Source organism: Lepidochelys olivacea (assembly GCF_965140295.1).
Source record: "Lepidochelys olivacea isolate rLepOli2 genome assembly, chromosome: 5".
NCBI classification, from domain to species: Eukaryota; Metazoa; Chordata; order Testudines; family Cheloniidae; genus Lepidochelys; species Lepidochelys olivacea.
The window spans coordinates 18,091,456-18,119,287 of record NC_140415.1 but is presented as its reverse complement, the minus strand read 5'-3'; the positions used below and the strand labels follow the sequence as shown (position 1 = coordinate 18,119,287).

The 27,832-nt window shown below is 42.7% G+C and overlaps 1 protein-coding gene across 2 annotated transcripts in view; it reads right to left on the bottom strand.

Moving 5' to 3' along the window:
* Window positions 1-27,832, bottom strand: part of DCC (DCC netrin 1 receptor) — a 948,238-nt gene that overhangs the window by 529,980 nt on the left and 390,426 nt on the right. For both annotated transcript variants that reach the window (XM_084629005.1, XM_084629006.1), the window contains exon 3: window positions 863-1,147. In XM_084629005.1, the coding sequence (XP_084485131.1) occupies window positions 863-1,147 (285 nt within the window). The remainder of the gene's footprint in view (window positions 1-862; window positions 1,148-27,832) is intronic.

Sequence of the window (27,832 nt, the reverse complement as noted above, 5' to 3'; positions counted from 1 at the left end):
AACAGAGAATAAGCAGAACTCTGTGAGCCATGCCCCTATAAGAGATCCATGCATGGACAGATCCATTCTAATAGTTCAGAAGTAAAATTCCGGCTCTGCCAAACTCAGTGGCAATACTCCAAGTGGCTTCAGTGGGGTCTGGATTTCACTCTGGCAATCCAAGAGACCTGCACTGTGCCCTTTGGCTTAACTAGAAGTCACATATACCTGTGATCATCCAGCAGGAAGGCGTTTCCCAGCAGATTCTAAAAAATATGATGGTTAATGTCTTTGTAGAACTTCACTGGTGTTTGCCTATAGACACACAGCACTAGAAGGCAAGGCATTTCTGCACAGAATCATCCTGCAGAGCAATCTTCTGCTGCTCAATTATATTCATGATAATATTTCTAGAAATAAAGAAGCTGGAGCTAGATGGAAGAATATTGGAGTGATGGAAAACCTGGCAGGCCAAAAGGTACATAGAGTGAGATTTGGATACAGGAATGAATATGGATATAGATACAGGAACATAAACCTTTAACTAAAATTGCATCAGCTCTCAAACCGTGGCCTATGGAAATTTGGCTAGTTACATAAGGTCAGTGACTCACCTTCACACCCAGAAGCTTCTAAAGGTCTCCAGGCTCTTCAACATAAAGAACTTGGAAACCTATAGAAGCAACTGAAAAGAAAACTTAACTGCCCCCATTAGGAGTGGCAAGGTGGGTGAGGTAATATCTTTTATTGGACCACTTCAGTTGGTGAAAGACAAGCTTTTGAGCCACTATAATTGGGGCAGCATATAAGGACATATGGTAAAAGCATAAAAGTAAAAGCATAAAAGCATAAAAGCATAAAAGTAAAAGCATATGGTTCTTACCGGTCAAAACTCTGACTTCTGCTTCATTTCCAGTTCTTGAACTAGCAGGATTTTTTCCAAGGCATCTATAGATCCCACTGTCTCCTGCTTGGATTCTGCTAATCTGTAAAGCTCCAGAGGGCAAGACAGCCACTCGGGTGTCACTCGGGCTCAGGATCAGGTCTTCCAGGTTTTTTTGCCAGTGTACCATCGGCATAGGCTCTCCAACTACTTCACACTTTAACAAAATTGTGTCTCCTGCAAAAGCTGTGACAGATTCTGTCTGGGAAAGAAACCTCAATGGTCCTGCAAGCACAAGGAAAAGAAGCAATTATATAGTCACTGAAAATATAAATTGCATGCTGTTTCTATGTTGATCTGGATTTAGTTAATCATGCAATCTGAAGAATAAGTGATGTTCAGACAAGTACGTTGAGGCTTCCGTGGCTGCTGAATGACTATCAGTGTGCCACTAATGAGTGTAATTTAAAGAAGAAAATAATAGATGTGTTTATTGACATAAGAAGAGTACCAAATAGCAACCCGTTGCTTACAAACAACTTCAGGAATAACTTTTATCAAAGTACAAACACCATGTTATTCAATACAAACTATTCAGAACAGGATGAAATTCAAAGAACGATGTACTGAAATTAGGTAGGGTTAAGAAACTTTTGTTATTTTTCACAACTTTCCACCTAATGGAATCTTTCTTCCATGCTGCACATCAAACTGTACGACTGACATACCCTCTGAAAGGGTACTATTTGTTGTGTTGAAACAAGGGACGTATATGTGCATGTTATTGCGGGGGGAGGGAGCAACGCCTATATTTAGGCTGCCTACCACTCTTCATTATGAAGGATTCTTGCAGCCTATTTTTGGAGAAGTTCTAACACAGCTGTTGTTTGCAGCAGGTCTTCAAAATTCAATAGGCCGCAAGGCTTTGAGCTAGTCTGTTAAAAAAATCACCACTTCCCCCAAGGAATGCAAATGAACGATTTAAGTATCTTTCAAAGCAATAGTGGCAGCAGCACTGGGAACATATGGGAGCTATCAGAGGTGAACCCACTCCCTAGACCCGACACATGGCACCAGTAGCTCATTCCACCCCTTCTGGGACAACCACAGTCTCTTGGTAGCAACTAATGTAGTTAGTCCTATGTCTGAATTGGTAGCACTCTCTGACTCAGAGTTCAAATTCTGCTGATGTATGATGGCAGGGTTACTACAGGGGTAGATACTAGAAATTGTTTGTAACTTTTCCTTAAAAAGAAATTACCTACAAAAATGCACGTTTACCAACCAAAACACTCCCCACCCAATGCCTAATCTGGCATTAGGAAATGGCAGATTTATGGTTGCCAATGCAACATTAATTCTGCCCCCTCATGCATATGAGCATGATACTGTCTTTAATGATATGATCAAACTATTCCCACCCACCCCAAGTACACCAGCCTTATTCCAAGCATGGGATACCAAAATTAAAGGCCAGATCTGTGAAAAGTCAAGTAGGTAGAAGCTGCAAGAATTGGACCTGGCCTGAGTGATTCAAAGATAATGCCCAGATTATAGGCCTCTATGGTGATGTTATCAATGGCAACAGAAAACTGAGGGAGAAGGGGAGAGGGAATGCTCAGTTGCCAAATGATGACGAGATGTCATCAGAGAAACAGGCTGAAGTTAGGGTTTGGATAGAGGGAGACAGGTCTTTAGCAGAGATTTAGATCTGTGAACCATCAGTATAAAGATGCTATTTGAAGCCACCCTCATGGATAAGATCATTTAGAAATAGGAGGTAGAGAGAGAAGAGCAGGTGGACAAGCACAGAGCTTCTTGGAGAGGCCTATTGACAAAAGGAGGGAGTGAAGAAAAAAACCCATCAAAAGAGATTTTGAAAGCAAATTGGAGGGGTAGGAGATGACCAGTAAGAGGCAAGAGCCTCAAAAGTCAACAGAGTACAGTACTTCAAAAAGTAGGGGAATGGTCGCTGGTGTCCAAGGCCACCAAGAGTTCAAGGAGAAAGAAAATAAAGGCCCTGGCATTTTGACCAGGAAGAAGTCACTCAAAAGTTCACTGAGTGGGTAGGGCAGAAACTAGTATGGTCTAATAGATGTATTGTTAGAGTTGGATTCAGGAAACCTGGGTTCAATTCCTGTCTTATCCACATTTCCTGTGTGATTGGGGTCAAGTCACGTAATCTACCCATTGTCTCAGTTCACCACCTGAGATATTTCACATGAAGAGGGAGGGCAGGGGTGTGAGGATGAAATCCATTAATGATTGTAAGCTGATCAGATATTATGGTAGCAAGAACTATATATTATTATTATTTATACTTCCATAGTGCCTAGGAACCCCAGTCATGGTCTAGGATCCCATTGTTCTAGGTGCTGTACAAACACACATATAATATACACACATTTAGCTAAATAGTCAAGGATGGAGTTGGAGGAGAGGAACACATGCATCCTTTAACTCAATAATGAATTTTAATGACAGTAACTGCAACCTGTGAAAAGGTTCCTGCATGTTAAAAAAAGTCATACTGCATATTGTCCAACATGTTTAGTACTTTGTAATCATAATGATCACAGTTAATACATATTTCAAGAGTACTTTGCTCTGAAAAGAGAAAGAACAACTAAACTCTACATGGTAGTTTGGAATTCCACACCACAGGTGAACAGCCATCAGCTGCACCCTTCCATAGTCTACAGAAAGATCAAAAATGCTACATTTCAAATTAAGCTGTTGGCACAGACACAGGATGAAACAGCTTTTCACACACAGCAAAGCTGAAATGAACTAGAAAAGCAGAAGCACTGAACGCTTTCCATTTTAGCTTTGCTTTAAATAAAAAATTAAAAAGTTAAAAGCAACATGAGTGTGGACAGAAAGCTTTTAAAAGCCACTGCTACATCCATGTCAGCAGAAAAGAAGGTTCATGAAAGTTTAAGAGAGCAAAACAAACAAACAAAACCTGTCCATCAAGATAGCATATGACCAAGGCTTTTGTCACAAACAGCTGGCTGTCCTCAAGAGTCCATGCAATAATCCCAAGAGTCTCCATTTTAGGCAAATAAAATAAATAAAATAACTGCAGGACCAAGGCTGATTCTCACTTCGACCTGGCCACCCTAAGTAGTGACTCCAGAACTCCTTAAGAATGTTAGGCATAATACAAACAACCATCACCCTCCATACGTCACAGATTCATTTATTGTAGGAAAGGAGGAACATGCTTCACTTCACCTGGAACCCCTGTGGCACATGCACCTTTCACCAGACACCACACAAACCCCTTCGTGAGTTCTGTGTGGGAATCCAGACCCAGAAGTTTGGGGTGGGGTTAGAGAGAGAGGAGGGTCGGAGGTCTTCCTTCCAAGCCCATACGCAAAGCAGTGCAAGTGACTGCAGACTTTCCACTCCTGCTGTGGAAAAAGTCCTTCTAAACAAGGGTGTACTGGGGACAGTGGTGGTGGTGGTGGCTGAGAGAGATATGCCTATTTCAGTGGTGAATTTGGCTCTTGTCAAGGTTCCTTCCCCACTCTGAACTCTAGGGTACAGATGTGGGGACCTGCATGAAAACCCCCTAAGCTTATTTTTACCAGCTTAGGTTAAAACTTCCCCAAGGTACAAACTATTTTACCTTTTGCCCTTGGAATTTATTGCTGCCACCACCAAGAGTCTCACAAATATATAACCAGGAAAGAGCCCGCTTGGAAACGTCTTTCCCCACAAAATCCTCCCAAGCTCGACACTGCCTTTCCTGGGAAAGGCTTGATAAAAATCCTCACCAATTTGCATAGGTGAATACAGACTCAAACCCTTGGATCTTAAGAACAATGAAAAAAATCAGGTTCTTAAAAGAAGAATTTTAATTGAAGAAAAAGTAAAATCAGGATGGTAAATACCTTACAGGGTAATCAGATTCAAAACATAGAGAATCCCGCTAGGCAAAACCTTAAGTTACAAAAAGACACAAAAACAGGAATATACATTTCATTCAGCACAGCTTATTTTATCAGCCATTTAAACAAAACAGAATCTAACGCATATCTAGCTAGATTACTTACTAAGTTCTAAGACTCCATTCCTTTTCTGATCCCAGCAAAAGCATCACACAGACAGAGAGAACCTTTGTCTCTCCCCCACCCTCCAGTTTTGAAAGTATCTTGTCTCCTCATTGGTCATTTTGGTCAGATGCCAGAGAGGTTATCCTAGCTTCTTAACCCTTTACAAGTGAAAGGGTTTTTCCTCTGGCCAGGAGGGATTTAAAGGTGTTTACCCTTCCCTTTATATTTATGACAGCTCTACTGTATATAACACACACATTGTTACAACTCATGGAAAAGATGGAGAAAGACACTATAGTTAGGATTTTCAAGAGTGCCTAAGTGATTTAAAAGCACACGACTTTGTGACCCCCAATGGGACTTGTGCTCCTAAGCTACATAGGTGCTTTTGAAATTCTACCCTGTAGATGGCTACAGATTGGTGCAGTGTGGTATAAGGATTTTATCAGTCACAGATTGGATGGCCATGTTACGTTTGCGAGGCAAAGTCACTAGTTATGTACTCAGCCCAAAGCACCACCACTCGACACCACCATACATTCTATATATACCACTTGTGTTACAGAAAAGACATTTTAGGCATGTTTTAGAGAGTTTTAAAACATTATTGGGACTTTTCATTTTTTCTAAGGTCAGGTACCTTCATTCTCAGCCCAAGCATTCAGAACACAGAGAGAGCCATAAAAAAAAAGTTTCAAAATAACCTACCATAGGCTTTTTGTATATATATAAAATGTCACGTTTTTAAATTCTGATTTCCTGGGTCCTTGCAGGGCTAGAAGCATGTGCTGTTCCACTGGAAAGCAGGGACCTTCTCTTTTCCAGTGGTTATGTACAATGCTCCTGTTTATAGGTCTCCGGGATCCCACTATAGCACACCCCAATGCTGTCACTGGTCCAGGACTACATATTGCCTGGCAAAGGCCTCAAGTCTGTACAGTTTTTATGGTGAAATTCAACAACATTATTAGGCTTTTTTTAAAATTATTATTAAGATAGTTCTTTTGAAGCTGCTCAGAAGCCTGGAATGTTGTATGCTGGTTCGGGGAGAGGACTAATGAGTAGATACTGAGACAGTCAAAACATTTATCACATGGTCAGCAATTTATCACAATGTTTTCCCCGCACCTAAAGTATTTTAAATATTAGTTGCCCCAGACACAATCCTCATTACAGTACTGACATCTGGTTCAAATGCTTTAGTCTGGCGTTGATTCCCTTGCATAGTTATACTAGTTTTAAGACAACCATAAAAATAAACCACTTCACAGTTCAGGTTCATGCCATCTATGGCTTTGAATGCACTGGGCTAGCTGCCTTTCACCCACTGTCTCAGAGCATTACACCCAGACCTGCTTTTTTAATTCTAATCTGAAAATGACATGCAGGTCTGATTTGCCCTGCAGCCTGGTTGGCAGCCTATCAGGATCCACATCTTTCCCTATAGAAGGTCTAATTATTAAGTAATTAAAGTTCATTTAATAAAAAGGCTTATCATTTGGGGGACAGACCTTGGGGTCTGGAGCATGCTTAGCTATTAAATATTCAGCAATTTAGTAACAGTCAGTAAAATCCCATGAATGAGAGCTGCTTTAAGTGTTTTGTTTGTTTCAAATTAATGTCTGCAAGGTTACATAACATCAAGGCAAGACCCTTTTTTCCACTTTCAATGCACACAGTAGCTGAAGGGCAGGGAACCAAGTTAATGAAAAGGAGCTATATGCTTCTGTTAGGTTCAGGCAGCACCAAAGGAAGAACAGATCTTCCATAAACCTCTTCCTAATTAACTCTCCCTTATTTTTATTGTTTTCATTTTGTTTTTTTAATCTTTCCTTTCCCATATTTTTATTCTACTTCATCAGAAAAACTCTCCACACTAGCTGAGCCAGGGAGTCAACAACAAAGAAAGGGGGAGAAAAGTATCAGCAAGTATTGAGTATTCATTGCTTGCAGCCAGACTTATTTGGGCTGTAATACTGTATAAATCTCACACACTAAGCTGGGTCAGGATTGGACAGTACTTGTACAAGGACCTTAAAGGATAAGTCATGACAATTCTTGCCTGTAAGTGGAACTCTTCTATTGGGATTGTGCTGAATCAGGGTGACAGAGTAGCGTTTGGTGGCACTGAGTTGCTGGAGATGCTGTCTTTTAAGAAGAGATGTAAAAATGAGGTTTTGGTCACTTATGGTCATCACAGAACCAATGACAGGGTTCCCCATCCACCAACAGTGAATGTTTTTGGCTCAGACACTAAAGTTAAGACCCTAATTCCCCTTAGGGCAATTTCTTTCTATCCAACTAAAATAACTTCTCATCTCTGCAGTTTCAGAGGGCTACGGGATTCCTTTTTCCTTCCTCTCCTAAATGGTTGTGAAGTATTGCTGTGCACCACACAGTTAAATAACGGATGTGTTCCTTCCAAAATGTTGCTGCATTTTAGGGGTTGATGAAGAAAATGGGGCCCTAAATGCTTTGGTGGAATTCTAGCTTGGGGTGAATGAATGAAAACATTTGATGGAGTGGCACTTCAGTTTGCTGAGGCAGTATGCAGAAGAAATGTTACAAAAGAACATGTATTTTAGCATATGGTTAAATAAAGGTAATTTTGTGCTAGGGTTAATTTGTATCGTCATCATCTAAATGGTTCTTTTCTTGTTACAAATCACACCTTGGGAAATTGGCGGCAGTAAACCACAGTAGAGGTAGTAACATTGATGAAAAGCTTCTGGTAAAGCTATATAATTTAGATTTCTGATTTAGAAGAACCTACTGGGAGAAAATTGAAGTTAATGATATACATTTAAAAATACTTTTATAATGGAAAGCCAACCAGAGAAGATGCCTCAACCACTACAATAGAGCTATTCTGAGTCCCTTTTGTCAACCTAATTAGAAAGATTCACCAAGCTTTTAAGTTGTTCAACTTAATGCATCTTAATAGGATATTTTATGCCTATGCAATTACACCTAAAACTTAAGCACTTATGGTTTTCAAAAAAGAAAACTTGACCAGCCAGTGACAAAGGACAATGAATGGGGAAAACAGCAAAGGCTGGAAAGTGAGGGTACAGCTACACCACAGGTGAAGGTGTAACTGTAGGGCAGATGTGCACCCGAGTGAGCCCTGGGTATGTACTTGGGTTGCTTGCCCATACTGAAACCCATGCCACCATGTCTTCACTATTATTGTTAAACATGCTAATTAGATTAAAAATAGTGCAGATGTGCCTCCCCCTGTTACAATTATACCTTAATTTGTGGTGCTAATGTACCCTGAATGGCTCAAGAGCAGAGCAGGCCAGGGCTAGGAGAAACAAAGGAAGCTGGTGAAACAGTCATCTCTGCTCTGTTTAAAACTACACTCCCAGGGGAGGAAACGTTGAACCAATGTTCAAGCTTTTGCTTAATGACATTCAAAGCCTTTCATTCTGACAGGTTTTGCCTCTGGCCAGGAGGGATTTTATAGTTCTGTATACAGAAAGGTGGTTACCCTTCCCTTTATATTTATGACAAACACATTTATACTGAAGACATTTCTGAGAAGCAGGCCAGTGTTATTACCCCCATTTTGGGGAACTGAGGTAGAGATGGACTAAAGGTAAAATTTTCTAGCGGCAACTTAGGTACTTAGGAGTTCCACTAAGGGCTTTTCTACACTACAAAGTTAAGTAGACATGAGGCAACTTACGTCGACCTAACTTTTGGGGAAATCTTGACAGAAACTTTACAGGTGGAAAGGAAGCTTAGGTTCATGTTGTGGAGTTAGTTTTCAGCTATAGATAATAAAATAAAAACAGAACCCAGAAGGAGATAAGTTTGGACTCCAATTCAGGTCTATGCACTCTGCCAAGAATGGGGTGGGCATTCAACTAGTTCACACAGACCCATGTGGGAAGTTACCATTTGGCAACAAACCCTGGATCCATCAGTCTAAGGACATCAATTACTTTCAGACATTCAATTTTTCCCCCATTTAAAAAATATTTGAACAGATACTCTTTATGTTCAATATTTGCCCGCCAAAAAGTCTCCTATTATTATGCTATTCTGATGTTCCCTTAGTTAGTGCCTCTTTGTTTTGCCATCCCAGAATGAGTAATATTGCTTTCTGCCAAGAAATCAAAAGAAGTTTAAATGTTTTCAACCAGCTTCATCCCCAAAAACAAAGCATTTGGACTCACTTCAGAGGAATCAAACTGTTTTCAATCCAGGCATCTGAGGGTAAAGTGAGATGTCATTTCTGCAATTTGCGTTTCACACTCTATTACTGAATTAGGAGCCTATTACTGCATTTCTGCTATAATGCCACTAAATCTTTTTCAGTAGATTCTGTCAGTAGAATTTCACCTTGGATATTTAGGGGGTCAAAATGCCATAAGGTTTGCATATTATATATCATAAGCCCACATGACATCTCTACAGTTGAGTTCCACCTGGGTTTGAATCACTTTGAGCATAGCTATTTGTCATCCACACTAGCTGAACTGTTAATTTTCAGTGACAATACACCTGTGGGGAAACAGGAAATATTACCCTTATTTTTTTTAATCCACTGACAAACCCACATACTGCTTTGTCCCTGCTCAGACAGAAATCAGAGGGTACAAATCTCTTCATCTTCCTTTCAGCACTTCTTGCCAAGGTGCTAGTGACTTGCAGCCAGTAAATGTAGTAGGCTTCCTGCCAATCACCAATGGAACAATTTCATCTGCTTCTCAAAACAGGAAGTCAGCAAGAAAAAGTAACAGGCCTGTCACTGCTGAGGGATCTAGAAGGAGCCATATTTCAAAATCTCTTATTAAAAACAATAAAAATGGAGTCTTTGTCATCCACATGCCATGCATTGGTAGTACATGTGTCATAAACAATGTAGTTTATTAAATTCAAAGTAAGTAGTTTGGAGCAGGGACATTGTTTTTATAAGTGTTTGTACAGTGACCAGCACAATGGAGTGGGATCTCTCAGTGTTATTACAAAAGAAATAATTAATAATCCATATATTTATTCTTCCCCGTAGTTAAACTATTTAGTTTCTCAATCACTTTGAAGAGACCTTTGGAAAATTTAAAATTCCTTTGGCAAAACCATAAAAGCGCTTTCCTAGATCACTGACATCTTCACCTCTACTTGAGCTGAATGGCTCACAATTGTCTGCCATTAGGATGCCTGAGAGATTCCTTGAGCAATGTTGAAGGAAATCCCTAATGCTCTGTTATGGAAATAGAGTGATATCATGCTCTGGGTAAAGAGATGGTGTATAATATGTCTTGGCCTCTGAGGATGAGCAATTGCTCCTAGACCCTCACAATTGTATTCTGCTGCACAGGAGACCTACAGCATTTCCATTGGGCAGCAGCTGCCACAAACAAAACCCTGTCGAATGAAGGGCTCAAAGCTCAGGCAACCCACTACCCTAATGGATTCTTCATTGTGAGACAGTGATAATGAGCCCAGCAAATGTAACAAAGGTCAGTGTGATTTGTGTAAAACTAATACATCTGTATCAGCAAATCCTTTTCATCATGGCTTATGAATCCAGCTCTATATTTTGGAGCTGAAGCTTTTAGAAATCTCAACAGCTGTCTAATGTGACATGACCAGTAGTTTATTCCTTAGTGATATCATGAGGTATTCCTAATATGACAGACCAGTTCTGACATGCTGAAGGTCAAACTGTTCAGTCAGAGGATTGACTTCTGTCATAACCAGCAAACACATTGCGTTTAGACTAGACTACAGGGCAGAAAATGCTTATGTACATTACCTTTCCAACCTCTAGCTTGCAGCATGGACCATCCATTTTCAATTTTTGGAAAGTGCTTGGATCCAAAACACACCAAAGATAAAAAACAGTATAGCATGCTGCTGCTGCATATCCTCCACTCTCTACAGTAAGAAGAAAAGGAGTACTTGTAGCACCTTAGAGACTAACCAATTTATTTGAGCATGAGCTTTCGTGAGCTACAGCTCACTTCATCGGCCCGATGAAGTGAGCTGTAGCTCACGAAAGCTCATGCTCAAATAAATTGGTTAGTCTCTAAGGTGCCACAAGTACTCCTTTTCTTTTTGCGAATACAGACTAACACGGCTGTTACTCTGAAACTCTCTACAGTGGCTTTCTACTGAATATTGAATCAAGTTCAAGGCTTCAGCCCTTATTTCAAGCCAGATAGGGTTTGTCTAGGGAGCAATTAAACACCCGCAGCTGGCACGAGTCATCTGGCCTTGCAAGGCTTGGGATACAGGAATGTTTAATTGTAGTGTAGACTTTCTGGCTGGAGCTGGAGCCCAGGCTCTGGGACCTTTCAGGATATAGAACTTTCTTAGGTGCTTTTCCCAGATTGTTGAATAAAATTCCACAAGAATTAAGGACTGTCACAAATCTCACCACCTTCCTCTCCAAGTGCAAGGCACACTTCTTTGATCTGCCTTCTCTAACAAACGCGGAGCTGTGGGTACATATTAAAACAAAACTAAAAAACACACAACAGCAGCAAGAGACCCTCCCAAAACACTCTACACTACAAACATGATTCTTCTCATGGGGAGAGGATCAGAGAGAGAACAAACCACATGTGACAGATGTCAGCGATGTTGCTTCAACTGCTGGGAGGGTGCTCTGATGCTACAGTGATGAGGGTGGCATAATTCTATATAAAACAGAAAACACTTTTCCACCAAATTAAGCTGAGTTTGAACAAGTGTTGACTGTCATAATTATAGTGTTAGTTTTACCAATTATTACTACCTTCATTTTGAGCCCAATTCTGTGTTGAGCACCCTTAACTCCCACTTACTTCAATGGGCACTAACTTCAACAGACATTAAGGATGGCAATGTTTTGCCACTTTGGACCCATTGTTTGTTTATTTACAGCAGGGTACAAAGCTCATTGCTTTCCAAACATTCAAGAAGGATGGCTCAGAGCTCACAGTCTGAGCAGACAGACAAGCTGGCCGATATCAGGGTAAGGGGAACAGCCATGGGCAATCTATATAGGTCTCCTTGTTTCACAATAAGCAGCATGACAGAAATGGGTTTTTAAGAGGGACTTAAAGATGGACAGGGTAAAAGTCATGTGGATGAGGTCAGGGAGGTGACACCAAGCATAGAGGCCCGTGTGGAAGAAGGTACAGAGATGATTGTGCATGAAGCTGTCAAACAAGTAAATAAGGCTGGGGACACTGGTGGAGCAAAGGGGAAAGGGGATAATACAAAGTGAGAATTCCTGCCCAGTAATGTCGATTATAATTGAATTACTATCAGGTAATGCTTTTAGCACTTTGGTTCAACATAGTTCCACTGTTCACATCTGCTGCCTGAGAAAACTCTGCAGGCCACCAAGCCTGTAAATGCTAATTGTGATTCTTCAGGGGGTGATAGAATGATGGTAGTGCCCTGGAGGACCCACCTTCACAGGTCCTTGCTTGGGACAGGATGTTGTAGAACCCTGAGGCCTCCCAACAGGGGCCTTAAGGGGCCTGGCACTCTCCTAATAGTTCATTATCTAACAGTAAAAACTAGAGAGAAGTACTGAAGAAGCAAAGTAGTTGAAAGGTTCATTCTGAGGAACTACACACCCAAGAATTCAAAAAATCACAGTTCAGGCCTCAAAAATCATGACATCATTGTCTTAAAATGATGAGGTGGGGAGGAGGGGGTTGTTGTTTTTTAATTGTTTTGGGTTGTATTTAGCTGTGCTTTGCTTTTGGCTTTTAGGGCTCAAGTTTATGCTTTTCTCTCCAACCATCAGAACTAGAAAATTCCTTTTTTTTTTTTTTCTACGTAAACTGAGATTCTCACATAATCACATGTATCCAAGAGCTAGGACTTTAAAGAAATCACCAAATATCAGGAGATTTGTGATAAAGCCTCAAGAGTTGGCAACACTGTATGCTTATTAATTTATACTGTGAAGGAATAGTGTAACATTACATAATCCATATTATGAGCAGTGTCAAATACTACAGAGGCATGAACATGTAAGAAACTTAGTATACTAAGCATTGTATCATTATAGACAGAAATATTTGTATAATACAATGAAATTCCTCTTATGCCCACAACATTTATATATTTATTTATAAAGATACAGTTAAATCTACTTGCTACACATGGGAAGATTTGGTCAGGAATGTATTATGGTTTTGGGATTTTTTTGGTAAATTATTAGCTAATAAAATTATCCTCCCGCCCTCCCCCAAAGAAGTTATTGTCTTGCTCATGGAAGCAGATGGAGAGTGATAGGAATTTGGGTCTGGTAGGTTGTAAGGGACCAGGGCATAAGTGGTCTGGCCTAGCGGTCACAGCTGTGCTGGGGTCCATGTCAGAGACAGTAGTGATGAGCAAGGATTGGCCTCCTGGTGGCACTGTGCGAACATCAGCTGTCCCAGGTTCTAATCTCTGGTTCCTTACATCACCCACCACCACTTCAGAGGCACCCTTCCTCCGGATAGGTTACAGACCTGGTTTATCTAAGTGATATTGATGAAACCTTTTTCCAAGTCAGGGTCATGGACATGGGCAGCAGGTTCCAAGGAGCATTCTTCACTGGTTAAAAGACATGGAACAAAGGGTAAGAATAAATGGTAAATTTTCAGAATGGAGAGGGGTAACTAGTGGTGTTCCCCAAGGGTCAGTCCTAGGACCAACCCTATTCAACTTATTCATAAATGATCTGGAGAAAGGAGTAAACAGTGCGGTGATTTGCAGATGATACTAAACTGCTCAAAATAGTTAAGACCAAAGCAGACTGTTAAGAACTTCAAAAAGATCTCACAAAACTAAGCGATTGGGCAACAAAATGGCAAATGAAATTTAATGTGGTTAAATGTAAAGTTATGCACATTGGAAAAAATAAACCCAACTATACGTACAATATGATGGGGGCTAATTTAGCTACAACTAATCAGGAGAAAGATCTTGGAGTCATCGTGGATAGTTCTCTGAAGACATCCACTCAGTGTGCAGTGGCAGTCAAAAAAGCTAACGGGATGTTAGGAATCATTAAAAAGGGGATCGAGAATAAGATGGAGAATATCTTTTTGCCCTTATATAAATCCATGGTACATTCTGAATACTGCATATAGATGTGGTCCTCTCATCTCAAAAAAGATATACTGGCATTAGGAAAGGTTCAGAAAAGGGCAACTAAAATGACTAGGGGTTTGGAACGGGTCCCATATGAGGAGAGATTAAAGAGGCTACGACTTTTCAGCTTGGAAAAGGGGAGACTAAGGAGGGATATGATAGAGGGATATAAAATCATGAGTGGTGTGGAAAAAGTGAATAAGGAAAAGTTATTTACCTGTTCCCATAATATAAGAACTAGGGGCCACCAAAGGAAATTAATGGGTAGCAGGCTTAAAACAAATAAAAGGAAGTTCTTCTTCACTCAGAACACAGTCAACCTGTGGAACTCCTTGCCTGAGGAGGTTGTGAAGGCTAGGACTATAACAGGATTTAAAAGACAACTGGATAAATTCATGGAGATTAAGTCCATTAATGGCTATTAGCCAGGATGGGCAAGGAATGGTGTCCCTAGCCTCTGTTTGTCAGAGGGTGGAGATGGATGGCAGGAGAGAGATCACTTGATCATTACCTGTCAGATTCACTCCCTCTGGGGCACCTGGCATTGGCCACTGTTGGTAGACAGGATACTGGGCTGGATGGACCTTTGGTCTGACCCAGTATAGCCCTTCTTTATGTTCTCCGTGACCATAGCCGTCCCGATTGGTTAGGTAGTACAGTATCCCACTCTGCAGTTAAAGTCAAGGATAGCATGGACTACATATTTTTCATGCCCCTGGATCTGGACTGGCAGAGGTGGTTGTTGGGACTGATCAGGAAAGGGGTCCTCTGTGTAAGTCTTCAGAAGGGATACATGAAAAACTAGATGTACCTTAAGTGATCAAGGGAGCTGCAATTTGAAGATGATGGGGTTTTTGCTGACAAATCCGGAAGGGTCTGAGGACCCTAGCTTGCAGGATAGCCTGTGCATGCAGAGGTGTCTTGCTGCAAGCCAGACCTTTTGATCCATCATGACAGCTGGGCCTTCCTGGCATTGATGATCTGAGTACCACTTGTAGTTCCTTGTCACATCTTTGAGGTTATCTTTAATCTCCTCATGGATATGGTGAATTTGTTGGATCCAGTGAGCAGCTGTTGGGTTTGGAGAGGCTGCTGGCAAGGCCAGGTGGAAGGAAGGGTGAAACCCATAACTGGCAATGAAGGGACTCTACCCCATGGAGGAGTAGTTGGCGTTGTTGTATGATAACTCAGCATAAGGAAGAAGGAAGAACCAGTTGTCTTGATGGTCGTTGACAAAGCACTTTAGGTATCACTCTAATACTTGGTAGTCCTCTTCATCTGCCCACCTGTCTGGGGATGATACATGGAGCAGGTAAAAGTGCAAACATCCATTAGTCAGAGTGCTTCACACCAAAAGTGTGAGACAAACTGTGGGCCTAGGTCTGAGGTGATATGGTCCAGAATGTACAAGGCAGCTGGCCTTTGTCCTTGCTGGAGTCTTTGTGCTGAGTGAGCACAATGAAGGTCATTAAAATGTGGAAAATGCTCACAGGCAGGGGTGCTGGAACCTTTTGTATAGTGGGGGTGTTGAGAGACATTGAACCAAACTGTAAACCCTGTATATGATGGAAACCACTTCAAGCCAGGGAGTGCAGCACCCCTAGTTCCAGGACCTATGCTCAAAAGACGGCATTCCAGTCTTCTAACACCCAGCCATCCTGCACTGCTCCTTGGCTGTGACTCTGTAGGAATATCAGCTTTATCAGGCTCAGAAGACCTGAGTTGTAGTTCCTGGATCCTTGCACAGATTTACTTACATATCTGTAGGCCCCTGGAGTGATCAGATCACGTAACTTACCTTTGAATGAGACAAATTTGATAAAAGCATCTCTAAATTCAGCCCTGAAATATAGGGCAATGAAATGAGTGTTCTCTATATGGCCACTACACAGGAAGAAGCCCAGGCAGAGTCAAATGCCAATTTGAGAAACAGATTGGTATTTTATTGAATATTAGCTGGCAAAACTAAATCATTGGATATGCATAAGAAACCATTTATCACTACTATTGTTTGTAGTGCAGCATCTCCCAGAGGCTCTGATCACTATCATAGCTTTTGTGGTAGGTGCAGTACACACACACACAAACGCAGGTTCAGAGTGTTGTTTGTATGTTAAAGATCCTATTTAAGTCCATGTCTCCTCAGATTTGACCATTACCTGTCCACACTCTTCCCCATTTTACTCTGTTCTATAAGTAAGGCAGTGGACTGACAAGAGTCTTGAAACACTCTGCATCTAAGCAAAATATCTGCTTGAAACTACCCCGTGTAAATCCAGAAGAAACCCGCTAACTCTAAAGCACAGAGTGAGGAGACTCAGAGCACAATCTGGCTCCCAGTTCTTCACCTTACTTTCACCCATGTTTACCCTAAACTGGCACTTTTGCTAAAGCACAACACCTTTGCTGTCCTTGCTGGATACCATGCAATGTCTTGCAGGGTAAGTTAAAACTTCACTGTATATGTCATTTTACTTTAGTGAACAACAGAAATCACAGATACTGGCCAGGGCGCGATATTTTCTCAAGCTTTCCCTCTCAAGAGTGTAGGGGCAAAGGAACTAGATCCTGACAGAAAGGAACAAGTCATGTATGTCCATTGGTTTACTAAATCTATTTGTCCGGCTTAAAGGACAGAAGCATGTTCTAGCGTACAGAAAAATCCTTCAACTACTGATGAATAAAGTACACACGGAGGGTCGAACCCTGCTTTATTCATTAACAAATTCCCATTGACTTGAATGGGGACATTCCTTTCTGTCAGGGTGAAATTCTCATGCTCGTAGCACCAAACTGGAGAGGGAAAACTTCTGAAGATACAACAATCTCTTCTGCCAGGGCTTAGCTTGTCTTCTTTAAAATAACAACAATGATCATAAAGGTTTCCGAGTAGCAGCCGTGTTAGTCTGTATTCGCAAAAAGAAAAGGAGTACTTGTTAGTCTCTAAGGTGCCACAAATTTATCTGAGCATAAGCTTTCGTGAGCTACAGCTCACTTCATCGGATGAATGCATCCGATGAAGTGAGCTGTAGCTCACGAAAGCTTATGCTCAAATAAATCTGTTAGTCGCTAAGGTGCCACAAGTACTCCTTTTCTTTTTAATGATAATAAAGGCTTTCCATTTATTATTCCATAATAATGGAAACCAAATGCAGCAACCTGCTAGGGTTATTTGGATTGAGTACTGTAGCATTGTTACGCTTTACCACAAATCCAAAGTAAATCAGCAGTAGCCTTCAGCACCAATAAATAACATGAATATTTTATGCTATATCATATCTAACTTCAACTTTATTTTTATCCATAGCTGAGGATGGGTTACGTGAAACTGAACAGCCCCAGTGAATTCTTCAGTATTATGTTTTCCGTATGCTTACTGCCCCTCTTCCCCCGCCACACTCTCCTCCCCCTGAATATTATGCTCAATGTTTGCATTTCTCTGCTCTTTATATCAGGGTTAGATGGAGATATACTGTAGCAGTATTAAATTTGTTCAGTGAAAAATAAAGAAGTTACATTACAGTGCATCTTAGGTGGCCTTGATACTTCACAAAAGGAGAAAATAATCCAATTTTATGATGCACCTCTCTCCTTCCACCCTTAGACACCTCCCCCGGCCCTCCATCCCATGCCAGGAATCTCAATGGGTTAGGAAGCAGCTGCTCATCTCACCCTTTCAGCAGGCAGAAGGATAGTAGTCAGCAATAATCAAGAGCAACAGGAAAAGTAAGAGGAGAGCAGATAAAAGTTGGGGCCATCTACTAGCCTCTAATAATCAAGCACTGATATGTTTTGCACTTACATAATGCTGTTTGACCAGTGCGCTCAAAAAGAGGTATAAATGTTCATCCATTCACAAAGCCTTTCAGTTCTTTTGTCAGGTAAGCAAGCATCATTTTGTCAGAGACACATTTTACTGATGGAAAAACCTATAGAAAGGAAAAGTCACTTCCCAAGGGTATACAGGGAGCCAGTGGAAAAGCTGGAAGTAGAACATTGGAGTGGCATCTCCCAGACCTCTGCTCTAACTACAACACAACATTTTAAAGGAAAAGGATGCTCGGGGAGGCAGTGCCTCCTAGTGATGAGAGCCTTACGACCAGAGTTCTATTCCCAGCTCTGTCTCCGGTCTATTGGGTGGCCTTGGGCAAGTCATTTCACCTTCCTGTCACTTAGTTTCCCCAACTGTAAAATGGCGATTATGGCTCTTATCTCCTTACTGATGAAATCACTATATAACAGCTAGGTGTTATTATTTCTACTCATTAGAGGCTCTTATACGGCCATAATCACCGAAGAATCTGAGTACCCTTCAGTAAAGTGTTAACTGGCATGACTAAAATCTGCCATGTGAAGTTTATTTGCTTTAATATATTCCATTATTGTAACAAATCTGTAGCTACATAACTCTTTACGGTAGTTCCTGAGCTGCTCACCACAATCATTTGGAACAGCTGAGATTGAACTCAAGTCCCCTTCCTCCTAAAATACAGACCCCTTCCATTTAAGGAAATTCTAATTTTCTACATTAGAAGGGCTGGGGAGTGGAACACATACCCCTAGGCCAGTTCATTTAAGTATTGTTTCTGAAATAAAGGTATAAGAAGCAAACTTTTCATTTAAGACAATTAATACACTGGGTAGTTTGTTATTAAAACATTGCTACACATGTCACAACTTATTTTCAAATTCAATGGCAAAAATGTTCATTAACACAGAGTTACTGTTGCCCAGTGATAGCTCATGCCCCTACAGAATGCTAAGTTTTGCAAAACTCAAACTTCTAAAAACAAGGAAGGCCACACAACCTTAACTCTGCCTTCCTGGAGCTGGCATGAGCCACTGAGAATTATCTGCAAGCATTCTAGTTGCTTTCAGTGTTTTAGGTGTAGCTGTACTGAATGGTGGAGCCAGTAAGTGGGACAAGTTGTCAGAGGTTTGTGATATGAGGAGATCAGGGAATTAATCAGAGCTGTGATTGTGAAATGAGTAGATTTGGGTCTGAGTCATCCCCCCAACCACCTCCAAGAGTGATGAAAGGAAAGAGATGAATATGTACTTTGCGGTTCCAGACTGCACCATTTCACTACAGAATTTTGTAGGTTGTGTCAGTAGCACAAGAACTGTGGTCTTTTTACTATTGATATTGTCAGTAATGAGATGGGATAGGAGAGCGGCCTGTGGATTTAATGGTAGCTAGGGGAAAGCATAGGTTAAAGTGGTATCCTGTGTGCAAGTATAAAGGGGTGCAAAAGGTTATGAAGTGCTCGTTAAATTTTATGAGTGTGGTATTCTTTGGGGGAATGTAGGAACAGTGTAGGTAACGCCTGTCCATTAAAGTGAAAAGGCACAGCTCCCATCCCTGCAGATCCCAGTTTATATGGATGCGGAAGGAGAGGGCCTCAAACCCCGCAAGAGGAGCAGGATCTCCCAGATTCCAGCACACTCAGCAGACAGGTCGAGGCCTCAGAGCCCTGCTGTGGGGTAGACTCCCCCAGATCCCAGCACATACACTGAGGAGCAGAACCCATAACTTCATCTGCTATCTCGAGACCCTCCCACTCCTCCTAATCCCCCATCCTCCTTCCTTGAGCCCCAAGCCCTCTTCCTTCTCCCCAATACTATAATACTCCATCCCTCACTACAGACACAAACCCCTCTCCCTCATTCCCACTTATTCTTGCACCCCTAATCATCCCTTCCCTCCCAGTGAGCATTCACCTATCTCATTTATTTTCTTTTCAAAAACAGTGTAAGCACCTTCTTATTTATTGGCTGTACTCAGATTACATTTCTCCAATATAAAATAAAATGTAAAATAGCCTTGACGGGGCAGATTTTTCTCAAATGTTTACAGCTCATTCTCAGTTCTGCCCAAAGTGGATTTCAAACTTCAAAGTCACTAAAGTCTGAGAACGTAATGAAAATGCTGATTCCCCACTACCCAGAGGCTGTACCTTGGGAACTCCTTGCTCAAAGGAACCCACCCTACCCTACACGCTCCTGAAGCATAACAAATTTCACAACAATCAGTTTAAACATGTGGATTTTAGAGCACTTAGAAGAGTCATCCTTTAAACAGGAAGGGCTTCCTAAGCTCAGCTAAATCAGAGCTAGCACTGCATTACAAGATTGTACAAAATTAGAGGGAAAATGGAGGAGCGGGGCTGCACACATCCATCAGCAACATAGCAGGCTCACAGGGGGCTAATGTGGCCCATTCACCTAAATGAGATGTTCTCATCTGAGAGAGAATGCACAATGGAGACGAATACAGCCTGAAACAATAACTCTGAAAAGGGTGAACTGCTCCATTCATATCACTGGGTGTTGCCATCCCCCCTGTCCAGTGCAGCCCCAACCCCCTACTTCTCTCCACCCCCTAAAATGCCGTTCCCCTGCCAGCAAGCATTTCCCTTCTTTAAAAAAAAAAATCCCACACCTCACAGAGACAGATTTTAGCAGTATGCTTCCTGATCTTTTCCAGATTTCTGCCCAAAGGGAACTCAAATTGTCCCTGGGTGAGGGGGGCTCAGGATCAAGGACTTAGCCTCTTGAGCTACCTAAGCTCTTGAGTCCCATAAAGCATTCCACTTACAGATCCTCTTAGCTAGGCTCTCTACACATGCTCAGTGTGATCTGCTAGGTTCTCGAGTAAGGGTCAAGTACCAGACTGGAAAACTAAACTCTTGCTCATAATTTTCTAAATTTTGTTCACCCAAAGGGCTAGTGGGTGCCATGCACTCTATGAGGTTAACCCTCAAGTCACTGAGACCCTTGTACTGAGATCAGAGCCTTGGTTTGATCTCTAGGTCAGGGGGGGATGATACACATCAAACATTGCCAGAATATGCAAACCTTTAGAAACGCTGTTAATTTTGGGGCGGCTGTATTTCAGGAACCTCTTGCTCAAATGACTCCACATTTGATTCACTAACCGTACCCCACACCTACATGAAGCACACCAAATTTCAAGGCAACCTGAGTAACTGTGCAAATTTTACAGAACTTAGAAAAGTAGAACTTTAAAATGGAAAGGGATTTTTCAAACAACTATAGGGGATCTGGTGCTACCCTTTATTATTAATATTTTAATAAAAAATTATTATTAATACTAATAATAATTAATAACCATCCTAAAAGCAAGTTGCTTTAGACCCTCACAGTGTTTCTGGTATCAGCAGAGATGCAGAATTCCCCATCTTCCGAGAAAACATTAGCAATGGGCATAGAGAAACAAAAACCAGGTCTATTTCCAATTTGCTATTAGCAAGAACCTTTTAGTGGAAAGCAGCAGTAGCAAAAGATAGTTCATCTGATCAGCAGTGCTTAAACACAGAATGATCTGCTGTTTACTAAACTCTCCCTATCAAACCCATGAATAAGTCTTAAAGTCTCAAAGACATGCTAGGCCTGCTATTATCCAGTGATGATCTTTCACTAGTTTGTACCAAAACTGAGGGCTTGCTTCAAATATGTTACTGTTTTACATGTCCTGTCTCCAGTAACCAACCTGCCTCTGTCCCACGACTTATCTCCAAATTTTGCTCCCCCCCCCTTATTTTTTTTTAAACTATGTCTGCCATCCCATGCAATCTAGGCCCCTTTAAGCCTTCTCCCTGAGGCAGCTATAGCTCCAACAGAGCAGATCCTTTCTTGGAGTGGATATGGATTCTCCTTAGACCACAGGTTCTATCTACAGCGGATTCTGAAATATGAAGACTTTCTCTGTTGCACTCTGGGAGGGATTCTCCCCTCTCCTGAGAGCCATGCACCGCTTCAGTTTTACTTGAGCCTGAGGATTTAAATGGTGCATCTTCACGGCCTCTTTGCAGGGGCCCTGATTTACACAGTCTAACACAGCTGACGACTTGCCAGAACAGAAGGGCTGAATTTATTTTGCATTAGCCTTCAGGTAATCAAAAATAAATGCACATAACTCTACTTCTGTTAATCACCAGGAACATGTTTGTTGTTTGAGATCTCCAGTAATAAAAATCTGCAGTTGATTGGCTTTATCCTCACCTTGCAGATACCTTGCAGGAGCTGTGTTTTATGGCTCTGGGCCACACAACAGGCAATCCTTATCTTAAGTATTCCACCAAGGAACTTCCAAGGTTTGCTTTTTAGAAGCATTCTTGCAAAAAAAAATACTCTTCCTAGTCCTAGTTAATATGCAACCTAAAAGCCTAGTTTGGGCAAACAGAACAAATAGAGCACAATACTATATTGTGCTGATATCTTTACTTGAGTTGTTGTCCTCATCCCCATAATTTTTCTTGAGCCAGACTTCTTACTTAATCCTTCTTATAAGCAGCCATAGATATGACAAATGTCTGTCTTCACATTGGAGGACACTGAGTCAAACTGATTCAATCCCTTCAGTGACTTCTCCTGGCCTTCTGCACCATATACAAGCTCTTGATTTTCAGGGCTCTGCAAACTGCCCTCTTGCCTATATCTCATCAGACACCTTCCTAAATCCTTTCTTGCATGATTCATTTTGCCAAAGCCTCCACTTGACTGCTTCCTTCAACTCATTCTCCCATTTGTGCCTTCTCCCCTTATATCTGAAAAGATTTTCCTTGATCTTGTGCACCAAACAACCAGCATTCCACTACTGAAGCCTCTCCTGAAAACCTGTGTTTTCCTCAAAACCATCAACTCCATCAAAAAATTAATTTAAGTACCCATACAAATATTTATAGAATAATACAAATAAGTAACTACTGGGAAAGTTCACAATGCAACTAGCTTTTACTACCTCTCAATGCCTGTGATGATGTCTCACCTTTTCAGGAAATAGAAGGTTAGGGTGGAGGTTGACAACATAGGAGTGCTAATACTAGTTAACTAACGGGGAAGGAGCAGGAAGGGATAAAATGGGACTACAGCTGCTTCTGCCTCCTGAATATAAGGCTTTGTCTACTCCACAAAGAGTTTGTCGGCAAAAGTTATGCCACTTTAATTAAAGCACTTTAATTAAACTGCTGTTGCATTTCCACACTCGCTCCTTATGTTGGCAGAGTGCGTCCACACTAGCAGCTCTTGCATCGACACAGAGAGCAGTGCACTGTGGGTAGTTATCCCACCGTGTAGCTGGCCACAGAGTACTTTGGGAAGGGTTTGCAATGCCTCGTGGGGAGGTACAGCATCACATGATGCAGATTTCTCAATCCCATTGTTCCAGGGGCACCCTAGGAGATTGTCAGCCACTTTTCAACTGAAATGTTTGAGGGGGGGGAGAGTAGGGCGTGGGGGGCATAGGGAGCAGACAGCAGGCTGACTGACCTATCCTGAGGCAGGGGGAGGAGGACACCCCTCCCCATATCAGCCCCCGGCTCTGCTTAGTACAGCAGTCTCCCTCCGCCCCTCTTCCTGGCAGAAGCAGCCCGCTCTGCTTGCCTGTCTATGGTTCTGTGGTTCCATCTGAGTTCCCTCACATCCTCCTCAGCTGCTAGGAGCCATGTCCTGAGCCGCTCTGTGAGCTCTCCATGCTGAAGAATGTCAAAGCAGCACAGCAGTTCCTCCCCCATCCACCCGCCACTCTCCACAGCAGCAGTCTGCCTCTTGCTGTGTTCCTAGTGCAGGGCAGAACAGCAGCATTCCCCTTAATGTTCCCCAAAGGGAGCAGCAGGCTCAGCTGTCTGATACTTCCTGGAGCTTTGAAAGAGGAGAGGCGCATGCCTGCAGGGCAGCAGAGATCAAAACAGTGAGCAGAGCAGTATTGTGGGATACTGGGAGAAGCCAGTTATGTCGACATAACTAACAGCAGTGTCTCTATTCTGATGCTTTGTCTCTCTAACTTTGCTGCAAAAAGCTTTATGCCTCTCATCGAGGTGGTTTTATTTCATCGGCAAACCAGCAAAGCTTTGCCGCCAAAAGTACTTTGTAGTGTGTACACCTCCACTGTTTTGTCAGCCAAAGGCAACTTTTGCCAACAAAACTTTGTAGTGTACACAAGGCTTAAAGGACTAGCTTCCAGAAAAGGTGAGAAAGGCTTCTGTAAAAGAGTGGATCTAAGGCCTTGTGTACACTAGAAAATTAGGCTGACATAAATATGTCACTCAAGGGTATGAAAAATCCACACCCAAGTGGTATAGATAAGCTGACCTAAGTCTCCATGTAGACAGCACTAGATCAAAGGAAGAATTCATCCATTGATCTAGCTACACCACTGATAAAGAAAAGAACCAGAAAACAACCCTATAATCATGTAAAGCTAGCCTCTGTCTTTTTTTCTGTGCTTTTCTGTCTTCTCTCTAAGGTTATGGGTAGAAGGAATGTGAACTGTGTGTAACCTGTACTCCCCGCTTTGGGGAAAGAATTCCTTATACAGATAAGCCTCCATGTGTATACCTACCCCAGAACTTCAAACAGACTGGGTTAACCGGCTTGAACTGGAAGAGATATCACACTGTATGTTGAACCAGGCTATAAAAGCCCATCTCTGTTCTTTGTTCGGGGCTTCACCATTTTCCTCTGTAAAGGAATTGGTGAGCCCTTCAGCTGTCGTACTTGCTAGCATTAAAGTGCCTCACTTTATCAAAGAGCCAAGACTCTGTGTTTTGTTTGGCTAATACAGAAGTCCAGGGAAGGCTACCCTCCTAACCCTAGACGGGAGGGGAAACCTTTTTCCCTAACAATTTGGGGGCTCGTCCGGGATTGCTGCTTCTCCGGACCGGTGGACGGTCGGGACTCTGAATCCTTCTTGCCGGCACCTGGGTTGCTTTAACCCTGAAGGCTTCCCGTCTCTCTTCCACCCACCGCTTCGGCGAAATAAGGCATCCCTAAAGGCACTAGGGTCCGGACCTATTGGTGAACACCGGCCGGTGGGAACTTGGTGAGTTCTGAATTTTTCCTTTGTGATTGTCTAGACAACAGCCAGAGGTTCCGTCTTTGGGAAAAGATTGGGGGGGGGGTCCAGTAGAACTGTTGATCCTTCTACGCCTCTGGGCTATATGTTAAAACATTATGATAGGGATATCAAGGCCTTACAATCGGATGGCAACAAAGCTTTGTATAAGTTTATATTTCTGTGTCAAGGTCCCTGGGTGGGAATGATGCAAGACAACGCGGAACCAGGAAATCGCTGGCCGGGGGAGGGAACATTTGAGTTATATAACATTGTTCAATTACGAAAAGTATTGTATGATTTGCAACCGCGGCAACTTAAATATTCTGGTGTATGGATAAGGGAGACCGAACGGTGCAAAAGCGCCAGTGTAACTCCTAGTTTATGTGCTGAGGTAGAAAAACGTAAAGCCATGCGGCCCCCGCCCTACAGTCCAGAATCTAGTAATGCTGACCGGAAGCTAAAAGCGTCAAAGTCTATTTATCCCCAACTCCCATTGAAAGAAGGGACCCTATACCATTGGAAGAATGTACCTGGCTATGGGGTGGGGTACTGCAGCCTGACCCCAATGCACCCACACCCCCGAACGGGGAGAGGAGCGGCCCCACTCTCCCCCTAGCTACCGATATCCCCACAACCGACACAGAGCTGGGGGACCATCCAGAGGCTGGCACATCTACCAGGGGGTTGGCACGTCCTGATCCACGACACCCCAGTGATGCGACCCCTGCAAAGACCCGGTCTCATAGTTCTCTAGGCACACCTAAGGCAAAAGTCACTGGAGCTGCAATAGCTAGTGCAGTCCAAATGCCTATGCGACAACTGCCGAGCGGTAGGGGGGGGACACAGATGGTGTATGTCCCTTTTACCAGCACGGATCTAATGAATTGGTCATCTACTTTTCCCTCATTTCGACAATATCCGGAAGAATTTATTAAAAAGTTGAAGGGTATTTTCACAATGTATAATTGTAATTATGATGATGTGGAGATGATTTTGAATCAAGTGCTAAATGAGGGTGAGAAGGAAACGGTGTATAAGAAAGCTAGAGAGGCGGTGCAAGGCAGGGCGGCTTATCCGCAAGAGAAACCTGAAATGGATTGGGATGTTCCAGAGACCGTTCGAGAGTGAGATAAAATGAGAAAGCGAATCTTAGAAGCATTCGAGGATATGTCTAAGCCTGTGTATGATTGGGGAAAGGTAGATGCATGGGTTCAAAAGCATGAGGAGCACCCAGGGGAATTCTTCCACCGCTTTTGTAAGGTTTTGAAAAACCATGGCGGCTTAGATCCAACCTCCCCTGTAGCAAAAACACAAGTGATTGGCCAGTATGTAAAAAACTTATTACCATTCGCTCGGAAGTATGTGTGTAGTCAACCAGTTTATGAAAACAAAACGCTGGAGGAGGTGGTGGGGATAGCAGCCCATGCCTGGAGGAATAGGAAGGAATTAGACACTAGGAGGTCCGAAAAGCTCCTTAATCTGCAACTGCAAGGTTTCCAAGACGGCTCTCGGGGACGAGATGCAAGCCGTAGGAGAGGAGGCTTTCGGGGACAAGGCGGAAGAGGAGGCAGCTCTACCCAGGGATGGGGACCACAAGGTCAGAACTTCCAGACACGGCCCGGGAGGGCAGGGCCAGATGAGTGCCAGCGGTGCCGACAAAAAGGACACTGGGCTGCCCAGTGCCCAAATTACCCCCGCCAGTCAGCTGACCCTCTTATGCAAGCCTACCAGAGAGTACAGGAAAGGGGGGGAGAAAAAGGGAGTACTGATTGAAAGCTAGCTGCCCACAATGCTTCGTCCCCCTTGCCAGGAACCCCCTCCGCTTCTTGGACAGTGCAGTTGGATGCAAACCACCCGGAACTTCCAGTTGTGGTGGGAGGAAAAACTTATTCAATGTTAATTGACACCGGGGCAGATAGAAGTACTCTGCAGGACCCCAACCTTCCTACCACTTCTGCAACTGTAAAAGCTATAGGTGGCTCCGTGTGCGCCCTTCCTCTAACTGCGGAGCAAACGGCCCAGCTTGGCCCGTTATCAGAGGATCATAGCTTTTTAATTGCAACTTCCTGTCCTGCAAATCTATCAGGCAGAGACTTGTTATGTAAACTACGAGCAACTATAACTTGCAGCCCGGAGGGGCTATATATCTCAGTCCCTACTTCCGTCCCTGAAGCTACGGTAATGGCATTGTTAGCCACTAATGCCACCACAATGACACCCAGTGCCCCCCTTGTCCCGGCTGAGTTATCTGATAGTCCTGAAGCATTGTGGGCCTCGGCGTCCACTGAAACTGGACTTTTAAAGTCCGCAGAACCGGTTTATATCCCTTACCGTACAGACATCCCTCTGCCCTGAAAAATGCAATATCCATTGCCTAAAGAGGTCATAGAGGGCATTCGGCCAGTCCTACAACAGCTTTTAACTCAAGGAATCATTAAAGAGGCTACCAGCCCTTGCAATACACCTATTCTTCCTGTTAAGAAACCCAAGCCTGGCCCCGATGGCAAACTGGTTTACCGTTTCGTGCATGACCTCCGACTGATTAATGCTATTGTGATCCCGAGAGCTCCGGTTGTTCCCAATCCAGCAACTATTTTAACTGCTATTCCCCCAGGAGCTACTTATTTTACTGTGATTGATCTGTCTTCAGCATTTTTCAGCATCCCTGTGCACCCAGACTCACAGTTCCTATTTGCCTTTACCTTTACCTTTGACGGATGTCAATACGTATGGACCCGCCTCCCTCAGGGCTACAGGGAGAGCCCTACCATCTTCAGCCAGTATTTAAAGCGAGATCTGGACTCTATTTCATTGACTATGGGTTCTACTTTGATTCAATACGTTGATGATCTGTTATTTTGCTCTACAGCCAAGACTGCCTGTGTACAAGACACTCGAATCCTTCTTTTTGCATTGGCCGAAAAAGGTCACAAGGTGGCACTCTCCAAGCTACAGTTT